Source organism: Suncus etruscus, chromosome X (genome assembly GCF_024139225.1).
Source record: "Suncus etruscus isolate mSunEtr1 chromosome X, mSunEtr1.pri.cur, whole genome shotgun sequence".
Taxonomy (NCBI): Eukaryota; Metazoa; Chordata; class Mammalia; order Eulipotyphla; family Soricidae; genus Suncus; species Suncus etruscus.
Genome location: NC_064868.1, coordinates 50,269,193 through 50,292,210, shown reverse-complemented (window position 1 = coordinate 50,292,210; position 23,018 = coordinate 50,269,193). Strand labels below are relative to the sequence as shown.

General features: G+C 44.1%; 2 protein-coding genes and 1 non-coding gene across 5 annotated transcripts in view; all 3 read left to right on the top strand.

Moving 5' to 3' along the window:
• The window catches only part of ELK1 (ETS transcription factor ELK1), a 679,088-nt gene that overhangs the window by 11,686 nt on the left and 644,384 nt on the right, over positions 1-23,018 (top strand). For 2 of the 3 annotated variants that reach the window (XM_049767284.1, XM_049767283.1), the window contains 4 exons: positions 502-948; positions 5,828-6,229; positions 6,806-6,907; positions 6,990-8,345. In XM_049767284.1, the coding sequence (XP_049623241.1) occupies positions 502-948; positions 5,828-6,229; positions 6,806-6,907; positions 6,990-7,088 (1,050 nt within the window). In that variant the 3' untranslated portion in view covers positions 7,089-8,345. Of the gene's footprint in view, positions 1-501; positions 949-5,827; positions 6,230-6,805; positions 6,908-6,989; positions 8,346-23,018 lie in introns of those variants that run through there. The other variant, XM_049767285.1, reaches the window with a different exon arrangement.
• Positions 5,093-5,199, top strand: LOC126000214 (U6 spliceosomal RNA). The gene has a single exon (XR_007492573.1). It is a non-coding gene; the product is annotated as a U6 spliceosomal RNA (small nuclear RNA).
• Positions 8,120-22,920, top strand: CFP (complement factor properdin). Its single transcript, XM_049766901.1, has 10 exons — positions 8,120-8,149; positions 14,960-15,182; positions 15,267-15,417; positions 17,101-17,276; positions 18,467-18,637; positions 18,767-18,958; positions 19,145-19,318; positions 19,725-19,919; positions 20,086-20,197; positions 22,688-22,920. Exons 1-10 carry the CDS (start codon positions 8,120-8,122, stop codon positions 22,851-22,853), a joined length of 1,590 nt encoding a protein of 529 aa, XP_049622858.1. The 3' UTR covers positions 22,854-22,920.

Below are 23,018 nucleotides of genomic sequence, written 5' to 3'. Positions count from 1 at the left end.
CCTATGACATAACTGACAATTTAAAGATATCCCCAGTGACCCCGGAAGTACTAAAGTACTAAAATAACAGGAAAGCAGGACATAAGATATTAGGAGCATACTTATCTATACCTTTGGCCCCTTTATCTTTTTGGTTTTTTTTTTGTATTTGGGGTCACACCAGCAATGCTCTGGGATTACTCTTGGCTCTGCACTCAGAAATCACTCCTAGCAGGCTCAGGGAACAATATGGAATGCCAAAGATCAAACCAGTCATGCTACATGCAAGGGAAATGCACTACTCACTATACTATATCTCTGGTCATGTCCACCCTTTCTTTTTGGGCCATACCTGGTGAATCTTAGGGATTTCTTCGGGCTCTGCATTCAGACGACTATATTCGGTGATGGGGATTGAACTCAGGGTAGCTTCATACAAGGCAAATGGCCTGCCTGCTGTACTATCACTCCACCCTTCACTTACTTTCTTCTAAGGCCCTCTTTTTGTTTCTCCCTTCCCAGAATATCATCCGCAAAGTGAGTGGCCAGAAATTCGTCTATAAGTTTGTGTCCTACCCCGAAGTTGCAGGGTGCTCTACTGAAGATTACCTGCCACCGCCAGATATGCCTGTCACCTCCACTGTGACAAATATGGCACCCACGGCTCTCCATGTTTCCCCTGGGGATTCTGCTTCTGGGAAGCCAAGCACACCCAAAGGTGCAGGGGTGGCAGGCCCTGGTGTCTTGGCACGCAGTAGCCGAAATGAATACATGCGCTCAGGCCTCTATTCCACCTTCACAATTCAGTCCCTGCAATCACAGCCACAGCCACCACCTCATCCTCGGCCTCCTGTAGTGCTTCCCAATAGTATCCCTGCAGGAGCAGTGCTCCTCTCAGGGAGTGGGAACACCAGTCCAAGTCCCTTGGAGGCCTGCCTGAAGACTGAGGATGTCGATCTTCCTCTGCAGGTAAGAACTAGAAGATAGAAATTCTGTAAAAAGGATATATATATACAGTTCCCAAAGGGAACTAAAGAAGGTGAAGGTGAGAAAGATGGAGAGGGGGCCATAGGCCCCTTATTAAAGGAGAGAACGTAGAAAGAAAGACTCATAAAGCCCCCAGAAGTGGGCTGGAATGATAGTGTCATGGGTAGGGCATTTGCCTTGCACATGACTGACCTTGGTTAAATCCCTGGCATCTCATATAATCCTCTGAACCTGCCAAGAGTAATTCCTGAACACAGAGCAAGAAGTAATCCCTGAACAAATAAATAAAATTCCCTGGGAAGAAGCTTTGGGTTACAGAGCAGTGCTAGCTATAGAAGACAGAAAATGAAGGTGCTACAATTAGTACTATATCCAACATTTAGTAACCACAGTCCCTTGTATTTGTTTAATGCACTGGTTCTCTCCCTTCAGCATTTCTTCTAGTCACCTAGTAGTAGGTTTTTTATAAGTAGATTCTAATGCTCATCCAAGAATCTGATTTATGTGGATGTTGGGATAGACCAAAGAATGGACACTTTTTTTAACTTTTTTTTCTTTTTTTTTTTTGGTTTTTCGGGCCACACCCATTTGATGCTCAGGGGTTACTCCTGGCTAAGCGCTCAGAAATTGCTCCTAGCTTGGGGGGACCATATGGGACGCCAGGGGATCAAACCGCAGTCCTTCCTTGGCTAGCGTTTGCAAGGCAGACACCTTACCTCTAGCACCACCTCACCGACCCCAGAGAATGGACACTTTTAACTAGCTTGCAAGTGAGGTGTATTATGCTAATCTAGAAGGCCAGTTTTGGAGGATCACTAATTTAACGAATTAGGAAGGAAACTACAGATGCTTATAGGCATTCCTGCCTGAAGATCATAGAAACTGCTTCAGAAAAAGCAGCTTTATTGGCAGAGTCCCACATCCAACTAGAGCATGTGTTTCAGATTACAAACAGATGCAGTATTAAATGCTGTGTTCTACATCAAATCATTAATTTGTTTCCTCAAGAAACCTTTATTTTGGGGGGATGGGGAGGAGGGAGATCTGGGAAATTGGTGGTGGGAATGTTGCACTGGTGAAGGGGGGTGTTCTTTACATGATTGTAATCATACAACTATAATCATGTTTGTAATCATGGTGTTTAAAGATAAAAAAATTTAAAAAAAGTAATAAAGAATAATAAGAGATTTATATATTAAAAAAAGAAACCTTTATTTTTTATATAAAATCTTTAAGCACCATGATTACAAGCATGATTGTAGTTGGGTTTCAGTCATAAACAGAACACCCCCTTCACCAGTTTAACATTCCCACAACCAGTGCTCCCCCTTCCTCCTTCCCAACCCTTGCCTGTATTTGAGACAGGCATTCTACTTCTCTCACTCATTAATATTGTCATGATAGTTGTTAGTGTAGTTATTTCCCTAACTGCACCATTTCTTGTTGTGGTGAGCTTCATATTGTGAGCTGGTCTTTCCTGCCCTCATCTCTCTTGTCTGTAGGGATAATTACAATAATGCCCTTAATTTTTCTTAAAACCCATAGATAAATGAGACTATTCTGTGTCTCTCCCTCTGACTCATTTCACTCAGTATAATAGATTCCATGTACACCCACATATAGGAAAATTTCATGACTTCATCTCTCCTGGTAGCTGCATAATATTCCATTGTGTATATGTACCACAGTTACTTTAGCCATTCATCCGCTGAAGAGCATCGTGGTTGTTTTCAGAGTCTGGCTATTTTAAATAGTGCTGCAATGAATATAGGTACAAGAAAGGGATTTTTGAATTGTATTTTTGTGTTCCTAGGGTATATCACTAGGAGTGGTATAGCTGGATCATATAGGAGCTAGATTATTAGTTTTTTTAGGAATCTACATATTGTTTTCCATAAAGGGCTGGGCTAGATGACATTCCCACCAGCAGTGAATGAGAGTTCCTTTCTCTCCACATCCCCGCCAGCACCTATTATTCTTGTACTTTGTGATGTGTGCCAGTCTCTGTGGTGTGAAATGGTACCTCATTGTTGTTTTGATTTGCATCTCTCTGATGATTAGTGATGTGGAGCATTTTCTCATGTGTCTTTGGCCATTTGTATTCTTTGACAAAGTGTCTGTTCATTTTTTCTCCCCATTTTTTATGGGGTTAGATTTTTTTGTTGTTAAGTTCTGTCAGTACCTTGTATATTTTGGATATTAGCCCCTTATCTGATGGGACTTGTGTGAATAGTTTCTCCCATTCAGTGGGTGGCTTTTGTATCCTAGGCACTATGTCCTTTGAGGTGCATAAGTTTCACAGCTTAATATAGTCCCATTTGTTTATATCTGCTTTGACTTGTTTGGAGAGTGCTGTTTCCTCCATAAAGATGCCTTTAGTCTTAATGTCATGGAGTGTTTTTATCTACGTGTTGTTCTATATACCTTATAGTTTCAGGCCTGATACCAAGGTCTTTAATCCATTTGCATTTGCATTTTTGCATGGTGTTTAGATAGGGGTTTGAGTTTGTTTTTTTTTGTAAGTGACTAACCAGTTGTGCTAACAACTTGTGCTAACCACTTGTTGAAGAGGCTTTCCTTGCTCCATTTTGGATTTCTTGCTCCTTTATCAAAGATTAATTGATTGTATGTCTGGGGAACATTCTCTGAATACTCAAGTCTGTTCCACTGATGTGAGGTTCTGTCTTTATTCCTAAACCATGCTGTTTTGATAGCTATTGCTTTATAATACAGTTTAAAATTGGGGAAATTAATGTCTCCCATATTCCTTTCCCCAAGGTATGCTTTAGCTATCTGTGAGTGTTTATTGTTCCAAATGAATTTCAGGAGTGTTTTTTCCACTTCTTTGAAGAATATCATGGTATCTTTAAAGCAGTGGTCCTCAAACTATGGCCTGCGGGATACATATTGTATTTGTATCTGTTTTGTTTCTTCATTGCAAAATAAGATATATGCAGTGTGCATAAGAATTCGTACATAAGTTTTGTTTTTACTATAGTAAGACCCTCCAGTGGTCTGAGGGACAGTGAACTGGCCCCCTGTTTAAAAAGTTTGAGGACCCCTGCTTTAGAGGGATTGCATTAAATCTGTACAGTGCTTTGGGAAGTATTGCCATTTTAATGATATTAATCCTGCCAATCCATGAGCAGGGTATGTGTCTCCATTTCCTTGTGTCCTCTCTTATTTCTTGAAGCAGAGTTTTGTAGTTTTTGTTGTATAGTTCTTTCATCTTTTTAGTTAAGTTGAATCCAAGATATTTGAGTTTGTGTGGCACTAATATGAATGGGATATTTTAATGTCCATTTCTTTTCTATCATCATTAGTGTATAAGAAGGCCATTGACTTTTGCATGTTAATTTTGTAACCTGCCACTTTGCTATATGAATTTATCATTTCTAGAAGCTTTTAGGCAGTCTTTATGGTTTTCTAAATATAGTATCATGTCATCTGCAAATAGTGAGAGCTTGACTTCTTCCTTTCTTATCTGGAATGCCCTTGATATCTTTTTCTTGCCTAATAGCTAGGGCTAGTACCTCCAGTACTATGCTGAATAGGTGTGGTGAGAGAGGGCAGCCTTGTCTTGTACCAGATTGTAGAGGGAAGGCTTTTAGTTTATCTCCATTGAGAATAATATTTGCCATTGGCTTGTGGTAGATGGCCTTGACTATATTGAGAAATGTTCCTTTCATTCCCATCTTGATGAGGGTTTTTTATTAAGAATGGGTGTTGGATCTTATCGAATTCTTTCCCTGCATCTATTGATATGATCATATGATTTTTTAATTTTTATTTTTGTTGATATGTTGTATTATGTTGATCACTTTACGGATGTTAAACCATCCTTGCATTCCTGGGATGAAACCTACATGGTCGTAGTAAATGACGATGATGAGGCATTGGATCCTATTTGCCAAGATTTTGTTGAGGATCTTTGCATCTGTGTTCATCATGGATATTGGTCTGTAATTTTCTTTTTTGGTAGCATCTCTGTCTGGTTTTGGTATCAAGGTGATGTTAGCTTCACACAAACTATTTGGAAGTGTTCCTGTTTCTTCAATTATATGAAAGAGCCTGAAAAGGATTGGTAGTATTTGCTCTTGTAAGGTTTGAAAGAATTCATTAGTGAGTGCTCGCTTCGGCAGCACATATACTACAATTGGAACGGTACAGAGAAGATTAGCATGGCCCCTGCACAAGGATGACATGCAAATTCGTGAAACATTCCATATTAAAAAAAAGAATTCATTAGTGAAATCATCTGGGCCTTGCTTTTGTTTGGGGGAATACTTTTGATTACCATTTTAATTTCTTCAATAGTGATGGGGCTGTTTAGATATGCTCCCTCATCCTTATTAAATCATGGAAGGTTATAAGAGACCAATAATTTATCCATTTCTTCCATGTTCTTATGTTTTGTGACAGAGTTTCTCAAAGTGTCTCTGATTACCCTTTGAAACTCTGCAATATCTGTAGTGATCTCCCCTTTTCATTTCTAATCTGGTTTATCAAGTTTCTCTCTCTGTGAGTTTTGCCAATGATCTATCAATCTTGTTTATTTTTTCAAAGAACCAACTTTTGTTTTCATTGATCTTTCAGATTGTTTTTTGGATTTTCATTTCATTGTTTTCTGCTCTAAGCTTTCTTATTTCAAAAACCTTTAATTTTAATGCAGGACCTTGTGCATGCAAGGCTTGAGCTTTATCACTGAACAGAGTCCCAAAAATACAAGCAAAATTTTAGGGAAAGGGCCCTCCTGTGGCTAGAACTTAAAGCCTCTCATACACTAGGCTTGTGTTTGAGCTATCTCTCTGGCCCTCCCACCAATCCTTTTCTACCTTCTCTGCATTCACTCCTCTTCTAGGTCATCCTCACCCCACCTGAGGCCCTGAACCCTAAATCAGAAGACCTGAATTTGGAGCCTGGGTTTGGCAAGTCACTGCCCCCTGAAGTCAAAGTGAATGAGCCCAAGGATGAGTTTGAAGCTGCAGCCAGCGGGGAGGTGGGGTTTGTACCAGAAGCTAAGGTCGAGTCAGAAGTCTCTCCCACGGAGAGTATGCTAGCCCACCTTTCCACGGTTGCCATGGAAACTGCTGCACAGGTCCAACCTCAGAAAGGTCGTAAGCCCCGGGACTTAGAGCTTCCACTCAGCCCAGGCCTGCTGAGTGGGCCAGGTCCTGAACGGACTCCAGGATCTGGAACTAACTCCAGTCTTCAAGCACCAGGGCCAGCTCTAACTCCATCACTTCTACCTACTCATACATTGGTGAGTGTTCAAGGGGTAGGTCATGGTAAGCACTAGGACAAATGGGATTATAAGTGACTAAGAAGCCCTTGAGTGGGATTGCTTGAGCTGAGGCCAGACTGAAAGGATGGGGTTTAATTAATGAAGGTCTGGAGAGTCTCTAGTGCCAGGTTGTCCTAGTGAATGCCAGTCTGGGGTATCCTGTAGATACCATTTTCTATAGGAACTCTTTCTAGATACAAAATATGAACAGAACAATTGGGTCTTGTATTGACACACTGGGTTTCCCATGAGATATATGGAGACATTACTAGACCCTATGATGTTGGCGTCATTAGGGAGATGACACATAGTACACAATGTCTTGTGGGTCATATTACCTCAAACAAGACTAGGGGTGCAGTCTTAGCAGTTGGAATTCCATGTCAGTAGGAGAGAGGTGTCACAGACATGATCTTAGTCTTTAGGGGCTAGGCCTGTGTACTTTGGGGGAGTGACAATGGAAGTCCAATTGGGGAAATTGGTGGGGGCAAATGCCTTCTATTTTTCCAACCCTGTCCTCTGCTTATTTGAGTATCAACCAACCCTTTCCTACAGACTCCGGTGCTGCTGACACCCAGCTCACTACCCTCCAGCATCCACTTCTGGAGCACTCTGAGTCCCATTGCACCCCGTAGTCCTGCCAAACTCTCTTTTCAGGTAGGACCCCCTTTCTTCATCCCAGAGCAGAGAAAACATGCTGAAGCCACCATCTGTGACCTCTCCCTATTTCTGTCCACAGTTTCCTTCCAGTGGCAGCTCCCAGGTACACATCCCTTCCATCAGTGTGGATGGCCTCTCAACCCCCGTGGTGCTCTCCCCAGGGCCCCAGAAGCCATGACTACCATCAGCACCACCACCAGGTGGTCTCCATCCATGCCTTGAACTTCTCTTCAGCCAGCTGATTCAAGGAGAAAATAGAATTCATGAGATTTACTCTGTTCCTGGGGGTAGGAATTCTTAGGAAGAAGTTTCTCTCCACACCCCATTAGAAACACTAATTCTCTCCTCTCATCAGGCCTCCATGGCCGCCCTCACAAGTCTCCTACTCCACTAGTTGGGGGCGGCAGTTTATTTATTTTTTGAAGGCCACTGGGAGGATTTGGCCCAACCCTTTGAGTGAGGGTGGTGAGGACATCTCCCCTTATCACTCTCCTTTTTCCCCCTAACAAGAGGCATTTGGAATCTGGCTTGAGAAAGTCCTTTCTTTTTTTCTTTCCTTCTCAGCCTGCCTTTGTGAAGCTGAGAGGACCCTGTTGCTAGATATGTATAGAAGACTTAGCTTCTTGTAGTTTATTATTCTTGGACATTCCTCCAGTTCCAGGAAGAATTTGTGCCACTTCATGGTTTGGGAGTCTTGACCAAGGAAGACTCACACTCTTGGATTGGGAATTTCTACCTCCCAAGCCATTCTCTCAGACAGCATGTCCTTTTCTCAGCCATCTTCTTGGCCAGGGAGGAATGTCCCTTTTGTTTCTCTCACCCTGATAAGCCATTCCTGTGTCTGCCAAACTCCTGGGGTCCTGCCTGTTACCTCTCAATGGTAGGTTTTGGGGGTAAATGTCCCCGTCTGGGGGGCCCCTTCCACTAGTACTCCAGGTTTCCCTGTCATTTTGATAGTATAATCTATTTTTAAATGGAACTTTTCAGTAGGGGAGAAGGGCCATCTCTACTTGTATCTGAGATGGGTAGGCGGGAAGGAAGGAATTTGGGGTGGCAGGGAAGAATCTTCTTGCCACCTCTAAGTGTTTATTTTTGATACCAAATAAATTTTCATCTCCCTCCCTCTCAGCCCCCCAATTTCCTGCGGGCGGGTACTAGGACCCTTTAAGTGTCCCTGGAGTTGGGAGGGAGGAATGAGGGACATTAAAAATGTCCTGCTTTGATTTGGGGCTAGAGAAGGTGAGTTCAAAGGACTTCTATGCTCACCTCTTATCAGCAATGGCCCAACCCGGGCCTGGGGACCTGGGAAGGGTTGGACATTTGGGGGACAGTGCTACACCTGTCTCTGTTTTATTTCCCCAGAATGTGGATTTTTTTCTAAGAATCCCAAAGAATGGGGGATTGTTCCTGTAAATATATATATTTTTAAATGTGATGCTGGAGACTGATAGCATTTTTTGCCTTGAAGCTGTTGGACCTGAGTGTGACAAGCATGACTTTGTGTGAAAGGCAGTAAGGGTGTGAGATTGGTTCTGAGAGAAGAACATGATGGTGCTTGTGACAGAAATAGTAAATAACTGTAGATTGGTAGCCAGGCGTATGAAGAAAAGACATTGGGGAGCTGCGATCACATGTGTATTGAGATTGGGCAACTGAGTGGGAGTGTGGTCTTAAACTAGTCTTTATGAGAAATCATGTCTGGCTGTTAGAAAATCACTGTAAGACAAAGTGAGGGATGATTGTACATGGAAATGGTAGTGTGTTTGAGAGAGGATGTTGATGAAGACGTAGTAGGGACTTGTTTGACAGGCTGAGAGTAATCAAAATAAACTGAACTAAAAGATGCTAGGAACTTCTGGGGACATGAAAATAACAGTAGATAGGAAGAAGTACAGTGGCAGAATTGAAATGCCACTGTGGTGGGCCAGAGTAATAGTATAGTGAGTAGGGTACTTGCCTTTCTTGTATCTGGCCTGGGTTCAATTCCTGACACTACATATGGTTCTCAAGCCCCACTAAGAGTGCTATGGACACAGAGCCAGTAGTAAATCCTGACCAACTTCAGGTGTGGCAAAAAAGCAACATTTTAGAGGGGTTGAGGATGTGGCTTAGTGGTAAAGTATGTACACCATTGTGTGAGTTCAATACCCAGCACCATACACACATACAATTAAAGGGAACCAGTGAGGCCACAGTTCCTGAGTTGATGAAAGGAAATGATGGTGTGCGTGATTGAAATGGAAGATGTGTGTATGTGGGGGGCTTATTAAGTACTTAATAGCAATTGTGATTTAGTTACCACAAATGTCAGAAGCTGAGGGACTATGACTGACAATGAATGGATGATTGAGATAGTGTCTGAGAAACTATAGCTAAGTGTAAAAAGAGCTTTGCATTTTACTGAAAACTGTCAATAAAGGGTTAAATATGTTGGAAAGCACTTGAGAAGAACTGAGACTATGTGACTACGCTGGTATCTGTGCTACAGTGAGATCATCTACATGGGAAACCCTCAGCTATAACCAGAGTAGTGTGAAATAAGGGCCAGAGTGAGAAGCGGTAAGAAATCGATTTTATATGCTCAGCAAAACTTTATGGTGGCTGAAAGTCAGTAACTGTTTGTATATTTGAAAAAAATGGCAGTCCAGAATACTGGAAACAACTTATCAAAAGGTGTGACTATTTATGTATGTGTAAAATTGATTAGTATAAATAACAGTGATATCAGCTGAATGAGACAGTTTCTAAGCTCTTATTGTGTTTGAAACTTTTACAAGAAAACCATAGTAAGGCCAGAAATCAGTTACACAGAAAATGATTCCTGATAGAGTCAGAGAAAAGTCTGGGAGATTGTTTGCTAGAAAGGGTAGGTAAGCTTGTTGGTGAGAGACTATAGCGGAGGCTGTCAGTCTGGAACTGTATGTGTACTGTTAAAGGAAACATGAGGACCGGAGCATTTAGGGTGTTTCCTTGCATGTGGCTGATTGAGTTTTATCCCTAGCACCCCATGTGGTTAGTCCCCTGATCTGGCCAAGAGGGATTCCTGAGTACAGATCCAGGAGTAAGTACTGTTGAGTGTACATCCCCCGCCAAAGAAAAAAGCATGAAGAAAAAAAGGCAGAAGTGGAATGGCAATTGGGGAGAGATTAAATGCCCTATGCATAGGAGAAAACCCTCTTCCATCTGTCCTGTTCCTCTCAGAATTCTCTGTCCTAGGTGCCCTGGGTTGGTTCCTCCTAGTTCTCCAAATCTTGAAATGCTGGGGTTCCCCTGCATTTTTCATGGGCCTCCTTCCCTCTTTGAGATACTACTTATCTCTCTAACTTAGAACGTTCCTCTTGATATTTACCAGAATCCATAAGTTTTTTCCTTTCTTTACAGAATTTTTTAATCCCTCAGCAACTATTTATTTATTTATTTATTTATTTATTTATTTATTTATTTATTTATTTATTTATTTATTTTGGTTTTTGGGCTACACCCGGTAACGCTCAGGGGTTACTCCTGGCTATGTGCTCAGAAGTTGCTCCTGGCTTGGGGGACCATATGGGAACCAGGGGATTGAACCGCGGTCCGTCCAGGGCTAGCGCAGAGCAACTATTTATTAAGTACCTCCTGGTTTCTGATGCCTATGTCTTTCATAGCAGTTCACAAACCTGATAAAAAAAAAGTGTCTGCCTTCGTAGAACTGGTACTTTGGTGAAGGTGATGGATAGGAAATGGATGAACACATTATAACAAGTGGTGGGGCAGTCATTAGATGAAACAAGGCCTTTTCACTCTGTTTATATTTATTTATTTATTTATTTATTTTTGTTTTGTTTTTTGGGCCACTCCCGTTTGACGCTCAGGGGTTACTCCTGGCTATGTGCTCAGAAATCGCTCCTGGCTTGGGGGGACCATATGGGACACCGGGGGATTGAACCGCAGTCCGTCCTACGCTAGCGCTTGCAAGGCAGACACCTTACCTCTAGCGCCACCTTCCCGGCCCCCTTTTCACTCTGTTTTTAAATAAGAAATCTGGGAGGTCAACAAAATAATAATACAGTGCTTACCTTGCATGCCACTGAGCATAGAATCAAAAGTAGTCTCTGATCACTACCAAATGTCACCCGAACCCCCCAACACCAAATCAAATGAAACAAGTTTTTAGGTAAGAAATATGTGGTGGGCCAGGGTGATAGTATAGTGGTCCTCAAACTGTGGCCCACAGGCCACATATTGTATTTGTTCTCATTTTGTTTCTTCACTTCAAAATAAGATATATACAGTGTACATAGAATTTTTGTTCATAGTTTTTGTTTTTACTATAGTCCGGCACTCCAATGGTCTGAGAGACAGTGAACTGGTCCCCTGTTTAAAAAGCTTGAGGACCGGGCCCGAAGAGATAGCACAGCGGCGTTTGCCTTGCAAGCAGCCGATCCAGGACCAAAGGTGGTTGGTTCGAATCCCGGTGTCCCATATGGTCCCCCGTGCCTGCCAGGAGCTATTTCTGAGCAGACAGCCAGGAGTGACCCCTGAGCAACGCCGGGTGTGGCCCAAAAACCAAAAAAAAAAAAAAAAAAGCTTGAGGACCACTGATAGCAGGTAAGGTGATTGCCTTGCATGCAGATGACGCAGGTTCAATCCCTGACATTCCATCTGGTCCCTCGAGCACTGACAGGAGTGATTCCTGATTGCAGAGCCAGGAGTAACCTCTGGTCACCATTGGGTGTGCTCTCTAATAAAAGAAAATACAGGGACATAGCACAGGGCTTAGGGGTACCTTGGAGTACTTCCCAGAAGTTTCTGGTGTGACTTTGAAGCCTACCAGCACCACTAGACTGGCCCTAATAAGTATTGCTAGGACTGGTTCCTGGATTTCCTCAACAGTTATTAGAGGGATCCTTAAAATGAATGTCTGCAGGGACTAGCGAAAGAACTTAAATGGTAGAGTATATTCCTTGTCTATATAATCCTGAGTCTGATCCTCAGCACTACATGACACAAAAAAAGAGATGGGTGGGCATAGAGCGATAGTACAGTGAGTAGAGCTTCTGCCTTGCATGTGTGCAATGTGGATTTGATCCCCGGCCAATCTGGGTTTCATCCTTGGCATCTCATATGGTTCCCTGAAGTCCTATCAGGAGTTATACTGATTAGCCAGGAGTAAGCTCTGAGCACCACTAGGTGTGACCCAAACATACCAAAAGATAGGGCTGGAGAGACAGCATAGGATTTAAGGTCTGGCCCTACATGTGGCCAATCCCAATTCTGTCCTTGGAACCACATGGTTTCCCAAGCATGTTGGGTACAGCCCTTAAAATCTCCAATCACTGATGGGGTTATCTCAGAGCTCAAAACCACTACATCCTCAGACCTTGACATTGAACCACCAACCTAGTTGGCAAAGAATTGTTCGGAGGGGCCCCTGAGCCTCGGAGCATTTACTGCTTGCTAGGACCAAAAAGAGGAAATGAAAGCTGGGATTAGAGATGTTACTCAGCAGTAGAGCACATGCCTTGCATGTAAAGGACCTGGGTTCTATCCCTAACAAACACCATGAAAGAAAATCTCAGGAATCACTTTATTGCCCAGCTGTGGGAGAAGATGAAAGCATAATTTCTGCCATTAGAACTCTTACTATTTAAGATCAAAGGAAATGTTGTTGGGAACAGGACTAGCAGGGAACAGAGAATAGATAAAGCAGCCAAAGAGAATTACTGATTTCGTGGGAAGTTGGTTTTCTTTTATTTTGTGGAGGGTGGGGAATTGGTTTTTACAGGAAAACACAGTACTGAAAACAAGTCTGAAGTCTTAGAATCAACAAGGCCCCTTTGTTCAAAACACACTTTCAAAATCAACTTTATATTAATAAGCAAACAGCACATCTGTAAATGGTTAACAAATATCAACATAGTTTATCACTCATAAACAAGAGAAAGTTATTAAAATACCTGCACAAATTAAAATCTTTGGCCTCATTTAAATTTTCACTGTGGTATTTCCCCACCCACCCCCCATCCCCAAGAATTCAGAGGCAGACCAGGGATGGAGTTTCGTATTACAACTGCCTTGCATGTATGAGTCTCTGTGTTTGATTCCTGGCAAACACACAATAAAGTTGGAGTGAATTCTATCTTACTTTGTAGACTTTATTAATTTAATAGATTTCAGTTTTTAACATGGGCTCTGGAGTTTCACTCAGTAGTGTTATGAAAGAAAATAGAAGGTTTCTACTACTATTTTTCTGTGCCATTTTACCTGCATGGTAAAATGCCTTGGAATCTTTGGTGGTGGTGTCTTTTCTTTAATTCCTTTTTAATTGGGGCCTTACCTGGTGATGCTTAGGCTCAGGGTTTGTACTTGTCTCTGTGATCAGGGGTCACTTCTGGTGGTGTTCAGGGAACCATATGGGGTGACAGAGATGAAATCTGGGCTTGTCACTTGCAAGGCAAGCACCTTACCCTCTGTACTATCTCCAGCCCTGGGCTTCATTACTGACAAAGTAAGGATTGCATAAGAATATTTTTTCACTGAAGCCTATAGATGAAAGTCGAAATGGGCCAGGGACTACAATGATAGTTCTTTTTTAATTTTAATTTAATTTTAATTTTTATTTTTTGGGTTTTTTTTTGCGGGGGGCACACCCAGCAGTGCTCAAGGGTTCCTGGTTCTTCACTCAGGAATCACTCTTGATGTGTTCAGGGGACCATATGGGATGCTGGTGTATGCTACACAAGACAAGCATCTTACCCACTATACTATTGCTCCAACCCCTACAATTATGGTTCTTTAATATGGCCTAAACCAACAGTATCAGGGTCCATGGGGAGTTTATAAGGTATTTACGTTCTTTTGTATGTGGGCCTCCCAAGCAGTCTTCAACGGGCCCTGGAGCTGCTCCCAGCAATAATCAGCCAACCAAGCCAGAAGAATTCCAGTAGAGATGGTGTGCAGCTCAGACCCAAGTTTCCTGGGGACTACTAGGAACATACCTGATGGTGCCAAGGGCCTTTAGGGCTAAGCTAGGTTGGAGAAGGATACAATGGTGTCAGGGATTTAATGTACATCCTTACCCATGTAAAGAATAGGGTCCTGACCCCAGAACTCTCCCTAGCCTTATATTTAGATTTTCTTTTTGGTTTTTGTGCCACATTCTGCAGTTCTTAGGGGTTACTCCTGAGCTCATGGGACACAAGGGACCATATGGTATGCAGGGGATCGGAACTGGGTTGGCCATGTGCAAGGCAAATGCCTTATCTACATTACTTTCACTCCAGCCCCATATTTAAAATTTTAAATCCTTATATAATCAGAAACCAGTGAAGCTCATTGAGTTGTCATCTAAGAAAGCTTCCAGATGATTCCAAATACAAATTTTTGAATGCTACTGAGCTCAAGAATGCCATATCAGAAAAATATCTAGGAGCTAGAATCCCATATGTTCTCTTGTGCACCACCAGGAATAATTTCTGAGTGTGAGCCAGAAGTAATACCTGAGTACTGTCAGGTGTGGCCCCAAAATAAAAAAATAAGAGGGGCCGGAGAGATAGCATAGAGGTAAGGCGTTTGCCTTGCATGCAGAAGGATGGTGGTTCGAATCCTGCCAGGAGCGATTTCTGAGCATAGAACCAGGAGTAACCCCTTAGCACTTGCCACTTCCTCTTCTCACTTCCCTGTACTCTCCATGGTGACCACATGAAACTTCACTTTCAGGAAAGAGGGGGGCAGGGACAGTTTGAGAAATAAGCAATGACCCCAAAGAAGAAAACCTAATATATGCCATACTTTTTCAGCCCTGTTCCACAGCTCTCAGAGCATTGCCCCAATTCTGCTAGAGCATTCACTTTATAGGTGACTTGCCCAAGGTCAGGCAGCACAGAAATTTGGCTTGCTGCAAAATCCTCTTCTCACCCTCAGCAAAGTTTATTCCATGCCAAAGGGTTGCTAGGCTGGGTGTGTGGTGCTGCAACTATGGAGGATAAACAAATCAGCACCAAGGGTAAGGCTGGTAGTCAATAGGGGAGAGGAGTGGAGAAGTCTCAGGAGCAGATGTGAGAGCTGAAGAAACCTGGGGGCCACCCTCCTTTCCTCCTACCACTCTTTGCCCTCCCAGTTTCTCCTGCCCCTTTTCTACCCCCAGTTCCTCTTTCCCTGCTGACTCTAGGGGCCAGGCCACATAAAGCCAGGCAGGGCTACAGAAGCCCAGTACTCAACATGACCTCTCAAGTGGAGGTCCCTCGGTTCCTTCTGCCACTACTGCTGTTGCTGCTCAGTCTGTCGGCCACAGGTGAGTAATTGAGGACCAGGCTGGTCCCCAGGGTAGCCTGGACCCAGCACAACTCTGATTATGTTTCCTTGGGTCCTGTTCTAGGTTCAGATCCTGTGCTCTGCTACACCCAGTATGAGGAACCCTTGGCCACATGCCAGGGCTTCCTGGGAGAAGATGTCAGTGTTGAAGACTGCTGTCTCAATGCTGCCTATGCCTTTCAGAAGCCTGGCAGCAAACTCTGTCAGGCATGCAGGTTAGGGGGCACCCAGGGTTGGGGAGGCAAAAAGGACTAGGAGGTGGAAGTGGGGATTTGAAACCCAGAACTGGGCTCTTTCATGCTCCGGAGCTTCTCAGGGTGAGTTCAAGGCACTATCAGGACTATAGTTTCAGTTTTCTCAACCTCAACTTTATGGACATTTGGGGGAATCTAATTTTTTTTGTTTTGGGTGACTGACCAAGATATCACAAGATATTTTTGTATCATCTCTGGTCTCTTGCTAGATGGCTGGTTGCAAGTCCCCAACCTGATTCCACAATCAAAATATGTCTCCAGACATTGCCTCATAACCCCTGAGGCCATGTAGCTTACATATCTTGATCACTTCCTACATATCAGAAGCACCATGGGGGGGCTGGAGAGATAGCATGGAGGTAAGGCGCTTGCCTTTCATGCAGAAGGTCATCGGTTCGAATCCCAGCGTCCCATATGGTCCCCCGTGCCTGCCAGGAGCAATTTCTGAGCATGGAGCCAGGAATAACCCCTGAGCACTGCTGGGTGTGACCCAAAAACCGCAAAAAAAAAAAAAAAAAGAAGCACCATGGGATATAATCTCTGTGTTTCTGAAGGTGGCTTAAGAAAACTACTTGTAACAACTCCTATTCAGTATACGGATACAATAGGAGGGTGGGAAAGTGTAAGGAATTCAAAACTCTGGGGCCTAAGTTATAGCCCTGTTCATTGAGCTCTTCCAGTATACCAGCTACCTTGGAGTGGGGAACCAACATTGGGACACCTGGGGAATTTAATTGTTTATTGTCTATACTAGATATACTATAAGAATGAAGAGTTTGGGCCCGGAGAGATAGCACAGCAGCGTTTGCCTTGCAAGCAGCCAATCCAGGACCAAAGGTGGTTGGTTCGAATCCCAGTGTCCCATATGGTCCCCCGTGCCTGCCAGGAGCTATTTCTGAGCAGACAGCCAGGAGTAACCCCTGAGCACCGCCGGGTGTGGCCCAAAAAAACAAAAAAATAAATGAAGAGTTTGGTCCGGAGAGAGTAAAGTAGGTAGGGCACTTGCCTTGCATGAGGCCGACCTGGATTGCAGTCTCTGTTCTGCATATGGTTCCCAGAGTAGTGCCATTTGTGATCCCTGAACTCAGAGCCAGGAGTAATCCCTGCACACCACTGGGTGTGGCCCCAAAACAACAAAATCCTGAAAATCAATGTGGAGCTTTAGGAAATTTGAAGGCAGTTCTGTGCTCATATTATGTCAGCCCTTCACATCTATTCTGCATTATGCTGTGCAAGCCTTGAGGAGAGATGTGAACTTTTCACAGCATCTCTAAGCTCATTGGAATGATGGCTCCATTTTATTAATCACGTTGTTTGCCTGCTTTCGTATGGTCTTAATTAGATAGTCTGGTGGGTTTCTGATGGATTTCTGGTGGTTTTTTCTCCTCCTCCTTACATTTACCTGCCAGACCCTGTTCTTGGTTGTCTTCAAAGGCAATCCCACATCATGAAGGCAATTAACATCTATCACGTACTTACCTTGTGCCAACCTCTTCTTCGGTCCCAAAGGGTCTCAGAGTTTTTCCCATTGATTGACTTTGTCCGATTGGTTGAGCTGTTTCCATGTGTCTGCCCCTATAGTAGAGTCCTGCTTCCCTATGAACAGCTCCCTCCAGAATAGGACGTTTGTGCTTCTCTCTGCAGGGCCCCTCAATGGTCACCATGGTCTGCATGGTCCACCTGTTCAGTGAGCTGTTTGGAGGGATCCCAGCTGCGTCATCGGCGTTGTATAGGCTATAATGGGCAGTGTCCTGAGAAGGTGGAGCCAGGAACTCTTCAGTGGGAGCTGCAGGCTTGTGAGGATAAGCCCTGCTGTCCTGGTGAGAAGGAATAGTTTTGTGGGTCAGCACTGCTCATTACTTTACACTGAGAACAGTAAAAACCTAAGGGTGGGACAGCTTAATGTGAGATGCTAAGGGCTGGAAGACACCATTGTGAGGTGAGGTCAAAAGGAGCCTGATTCTTGTGAGCCATTGTAAGAGGAGCTTACTGTATATGATTTGGGTTGTGTACAAAGGAAATGTATGATTTGACCCATACAGTCCCAAACTTATTTGACCTGTAGTCCTCTTTTCATAAAAATAAAATCGCCAGCCCCAACCTCCTCCTGGAAACTACTTTCTTTTCTTTTTCTTTTCTTTCTTTCTTTTTTTTTTTTTTTTGGTTTTTGGGTCATACCCGGCAGCACTCAGGGGTTACTCCTGGCTCTATGCTCAGAAATTGCCCCTGGCAGGCACAGGGGACCATATGGGATGCCGGGATTCGAATCACCATCCTTCTGCATGAAAGGCAAACACCTTACCTCCATGCTATCTCTCCTGCCCTGGAAACTACTTTTCTTTAAGCCAACAAACAGTAAGAAGCCCTAGGGGGACCTGGGGTGGTGGCGGTGGCGGCAGTGGCAGTGGCGGTGGCAATGGCGGCGGCGGCTGCTGCTGCTGCTGCTTCTGCTGCTCCTCTGGATCTGGATCATTCCTCTGCACGGAAGTGGGAAGTAGGTTGTAATGTTAACAACACAGGCTCTGGAGTTCTTATCCTTAAGCAGTCAAAACTAAAAGCCATGGGGCCAGAGAGATAGCGCAGCAGTAGTTTGTTTGCTTGCACGCAGCTGATCCAGGATGGACAGTGGTTCGATTCCTGCATCCCATGCCTGCCAGGAGTAACCAATGAGTGCAGCTGGGTTGGACCCAAAAACCAAAAAAAAAAAAAAAAAAAAAAAACCAAACTGAAAGCCAGGTACTACAGAGAAAATGGCCAATCACCCTATCTAGTACCTCTTTGTCCTGGTCAGTAGCACCCACTTTGAGAAACACTGTGTGCCAGATCACCCTTGCAGTAGATCTGAGGACAGAGGCCATGAAGGAAGAAATTGAGCTACTACTATAGTCCTGATGGATGTGGATGGTGGAGCAGGTGTGACAGAAAATCTTAGGACAGGAGTCATTGACTTGAGGGTAACTAAAGAAGGACTCCTGATGGAACACCCCCACCTCACTCTTCTCTCCCACAGAGATGGGCAGTTGGTCTGACTGGGGACCTTGGACACCTTGCTCTGTTACCTGCTCCAAAGGAACTCGGTCCCGCAGTCGCAAATGTGACCACCCTGCCCCCAAGTGTGGGGGCCACTGCCCTGGAGAAGCAAAGAAGACAGAGGCTTGTGACACCAAGCAGGTCTGCCCCAGTGAGTGAGAACCACCACAAGGCTTTGTGGACACCAGGGGAAATGGGGGTGGGGAGTACAGCAGGTAAGTACCAGAGCCAGAGATCATCACACATAAGCACATTTGGTGTCCCTCTTCCCTCACTGCAGTACATGGGGTCTGGGCTGCTTGGACCCCTTGGGGCCCCTGCTCAGTCTCTTGTCACGGGGGAGCACATCAACCTCTGGAAAGACGAAGCCGCACCTGTTCTGCACCTGTGCCCTCTACACAGCCCCCAGGAAAGCCCTGTCCAGGGGCAGCCTATGAACAGCGGACCTGCACTGGCTTGCCACCCTGTCCAGGTACATGGGACTAAGGCCTTTGACTGCTCTCAGTTTGAGTCCAGGTGCTCTGCCATTTCAGGACTAGAGAGTTTATGGGATCAGGGAGCTCTTCATTTTCTAGAAGTCTGCCTTGAGAGCCAAGGGGCAAGGAAGGGTGGGGCAGGAACTCAGATGGCCTTTTACCTCCTCTCATCTTTCCTACAGTGGCTGGAGGCTGGGGTCCATGGGGTCCTATGAACCCCTGCCCTGTGACCTGTGGCTTAGGCAAAATTCAGGAAAACAGGAAATGTGACCACCCTGTGCCCCAGCATGGAGGCCCATCATGTTCTGGTGCTGCTACCCGGATCCACATCTGCAACATGGCTGTGCCCTGCCCTGGTCAGTAACTTTAGAGGCCTTGTTTCTATTTCTTAGCTCTACCACTTCTCTTTGTTTTCTATTCCCTGCCATAAATGCCTTCTTCCTTCCTCTTTTTAAAAAGACTTTTCTTTGCCACACCCAGAAGTTCTAAGAGCTATGTATTCAGGAATCACTCTCGCCAGCTAAGGTGAACCTATGTGGTACCAGGGATTGAACCTAGTTGGGCCACGTGCAAGCACTCTGCCCTCTGTTCTATCTCTCCAGCTCCCTTCTTCCTGCCTCTTAAATCCTCCATTTCTGGTCCTGAGATCTTATTTTCCTATTCTAGTTTCCTGTTCCCATGTCTGGTTGCCCCTACCTTCTTTTCCAGCCTGTATTCCTTCCTCTGCTATGGTATAAGCTCCTGTTGCCCATGTCTTTGCAGTAAATGGAGAGTGGGGGCTCTGGGGACAGTGGAGCACCTGTAATCGTCCAGGCACAAACATTGACATCAAGTGTCAAGAAATCCAAGGTCAGCAATTACGCTCAAGGAGCTGTAAGGGCCGCAAGTTTGATGGCCAGCGATGTTCAGGAAAACTACAGGATATCCGGAATTGCTACAACATCCAAAACTGCCCATGTGAGTGCCTCCTAAAAAGTGCTGGGATGGTGGGCTGACCCATAAATGGACAATAGTTTTTCTTACTCTGCCCTAGGCTTCATATCCCTGCAGTTTCTCCCCTTCCCTCACCTCCACCCACTAAGACTTCTAATGATGACTTAGCGATTGCCTCTCCTCTTTGCAGTAAAAGGCGTATGGTCTGAATGGAGTACTTGGGGTTTATGCATACCTCCTTGTGGACCCAATCCCATCCGCAGCCGGAAACGCATCTGCTCAGCTGTGCTCCCCAAGTTTGCGTGAGTGAGGGGCCGGTGTACCTGGGAAGAGGGTTTGATATTAATATATGAGCAATCAGGAGAGAAGAATCATCAATACCCAGGGGTGTTATTACTGATCCTAAGGTACATGCCTTGCCAAGTGGGAGGTGTACCAGAGAAACTAAATAACTTTTAATTTTAAAAAACGTATTGAAAGGACCAGAGAGATAGTACAGTGGATAGGATACTTGATGCATGCAGGTGCACCTGGGCTCAGTCCTGGGTAAGCTGTAGGCTTCTTTGAGCCTCACCAAAGTTAATCCTGAGAGCAGAGCCCTGAGGACTCCTGCTTGTGTCTTCCCACCAAAATTAAAAAAGAAAGAAAGGAAGGAAGGAAGGAAGGAAGGAAGGAAGGAAGGAAGGAAGGAGGGAGGGAGGGAGGGAGGGAGGGAGGGAGGGAGGGAGGGAGGGAGGGAGGGAGGGAGGGAGGGAGGAAGGAAGGAAGGAAGGAAGGAAGGAAGGAAGGAAGGAAGGAAGGAAGGAAGGAAGGAAGGAAGGAAGGAAGGAAGGAAGGAAGGAAGGAAGGAAGGAAGGAAGGCTATTCAGGGGGCCAAAGAAATAGTACAGAAGTTAGGGCAATTGCTTGCGGCTGACCTGATCTTTGGTACTCCATATAGTTCTCCAAGCCCATCTGAGCACCAGGAGTAAGAGCTGAACCTGGCCCCCCAAAATCCAAAATAAATAAATTAAAACTTAAAAGTTCCTGAACAGAAATAGTAGCCTCTTTATATATGAGAGATTGAATGAACACTCATTTGGCTACTCAGCCATTCTCCCATTTATTCTGTGTTTTGTGTGCTTATTTGCTCTGCTCTTTTAGTTTTGCTATTTTATTTTTTTATAAACTTTATTTTTGTTTTATTTTTATCTTTATTTAAACACTGTGATTACAAACATGACCGTAGTTGGATTTTAGTCACAAAAAGAACAACCCCCTTAACCAGTGCAACATTCCCACCAACAATTCACCCCATATTCCTCCACCCACACCCCCTGCCTGTATTCGACACAGGCATTCTACTTCTCTCACTCATTACATTGCCATGGTAGTTATTAGTGTTCTAACTGCACTCACCCCTCCTTGAGGTGAGCTTCATATTGTGAGCCAGTTCTTCTGGCCCTCATCTCTGGGCATTATAATAATAATGTCTTTTTATTTTTCTTAAAACCCATAGAAAAGTGAGACAATTCTGTGTGTGTCTCTTTCCCTCTGACTTATTTCACTCAGCACAATAGTTTCCATGTTCATCCATGTATAGGAAACTTTCATGACTTCATCTCTCCTGATCGCTGCATAATATTCAATTGTGTATATGTATGGATTTTCCTATTTTAATCATTCAGTCATTTGTTCCTCTGTGGATATTTCCATGTCTCATTTGACACCTCACCGGCCCTCAGCATACTAAGGCATTTTAAACAATTGTATCAGACATACAACGCAGATCAACTGGGTTCACCCTAAAAGAATCCAGTCTCAGGAACCTGACAGAAATCATTTGAAGACTGGTTGGCACACTGGAAGGGAACTGACTGCCATCTTAAAATGGGGAGTGGTTGACTATACTTCCCCTAGCAGGGTGACTGGATACAGATCATGGATCTCACCAAAGTGGTCCCTATTGACAGAATGGCCCAGGTGTTGGAGAAGTTAACACATCCATTCCTTCCTTATTTCCACAGACATCAAATCATAGGTTTTCACCTATTCCTAACTTAGCCATCCAGGAAGTTCCTATCTTTGGGTTGTAGAGACTCCTAAAGATAAGTTGGAAGATTGGAGTGGAGGCATAGATGATAAATAATGGATGGAAATGGGACTTCCTGAGAGAATTGTGATGGGAGTAAATGGAAAACTCATCCTTATGAAGAAATAACCCAAGCTAAAACCTTTCTGGACATGGGACTGAATCTGTATTTAGTGAAAGAGAGTGAGATTACCATGGGGCAAGGATTTGGGCACAAGGCTTTAAATGCCATGGTAAAGCAACTCAAGTTTTTCCAATGGGGAGGAATTAAAATGATTTTGGAGCTAGGACAATGTATTTCATGTCAATAAGTAGCAGATACCAGCATTTATACTTTATGTGTTTTGGTGCTCTGACACCACCCTGAGCACTTTACCTAAATGAATCCATTTATTTTCACTCAACCTAGTGGTGTTATGATTCTTGCCCATTTTTCTGATGAGAGAAAGAGGGGCACAGGGAATACAGATAACTCAATGTCCTACAATTAAGAAGAGGTTGGGAACTGGGCCTATTTTTCAGCAGTAGGGTGCATACCTTTAATGTATGTACTCCTGGGTTCTGCACACACACAAATATATATATGTAGAGAGAGATTTGTATCTATATTTTATGGATAGAAATATAGATACAAATGTAGATGTAGTATTGGACACACTGAGTTTGTTGAAAAATGTCTTTCTTTTCTAAGCTTCTCCCTCCATTCTCTCTAATGCTTCAGAACCACCATTATTGCAGTTGAAGGTCAGGATGAGAAGAACCTGACTTTCTGGGGAAGACCACTGGCACAGTGTGAGATGCTACAGGGACAGAAGCTTGTGGTGGAAGAGAAACGGCCTTGTCTACATGTGCCTACCTGCAAGGACCCTGCGGATGAGAAGCTCTAATATCTCTATTCCATTCTAACCCCCTGACCTCCCAGAGATCAATAAATCTGCCTCTTCTACTGAAGTAGGACATTGGTACCTTCTAGAGCAAAGGGCACTGCACAGGCAAAATCAGTGCCAGTATTTTCCTCTGTGGACCCAATTTGGCAGGCATAAAGATGAGAT

Bases quoted from the DNA above. Each gene is read 5' to 3' on its own strand.
- CFP (XM_049766901.1), top strand. From the start codon at position 8,120: ATGTCCTGCTTTGATTTGGGGCTAGAGAAG. The intron at 17,277-18,466 runs GTGAGAAGGAAT...TCTCTCCCACAG, and splicing joins GGATAAGCCCTGCTGTCCTG to AGATGGGCAGTTGGTCTGAC. The intron at 19,319-19,724 runs GTCAGTAACTTT...ATGTCTTTGCAG, and splicing joins CATGGCTGTGCCCTGCCCTG to TAAATGGAGAGTGGGGGCTC.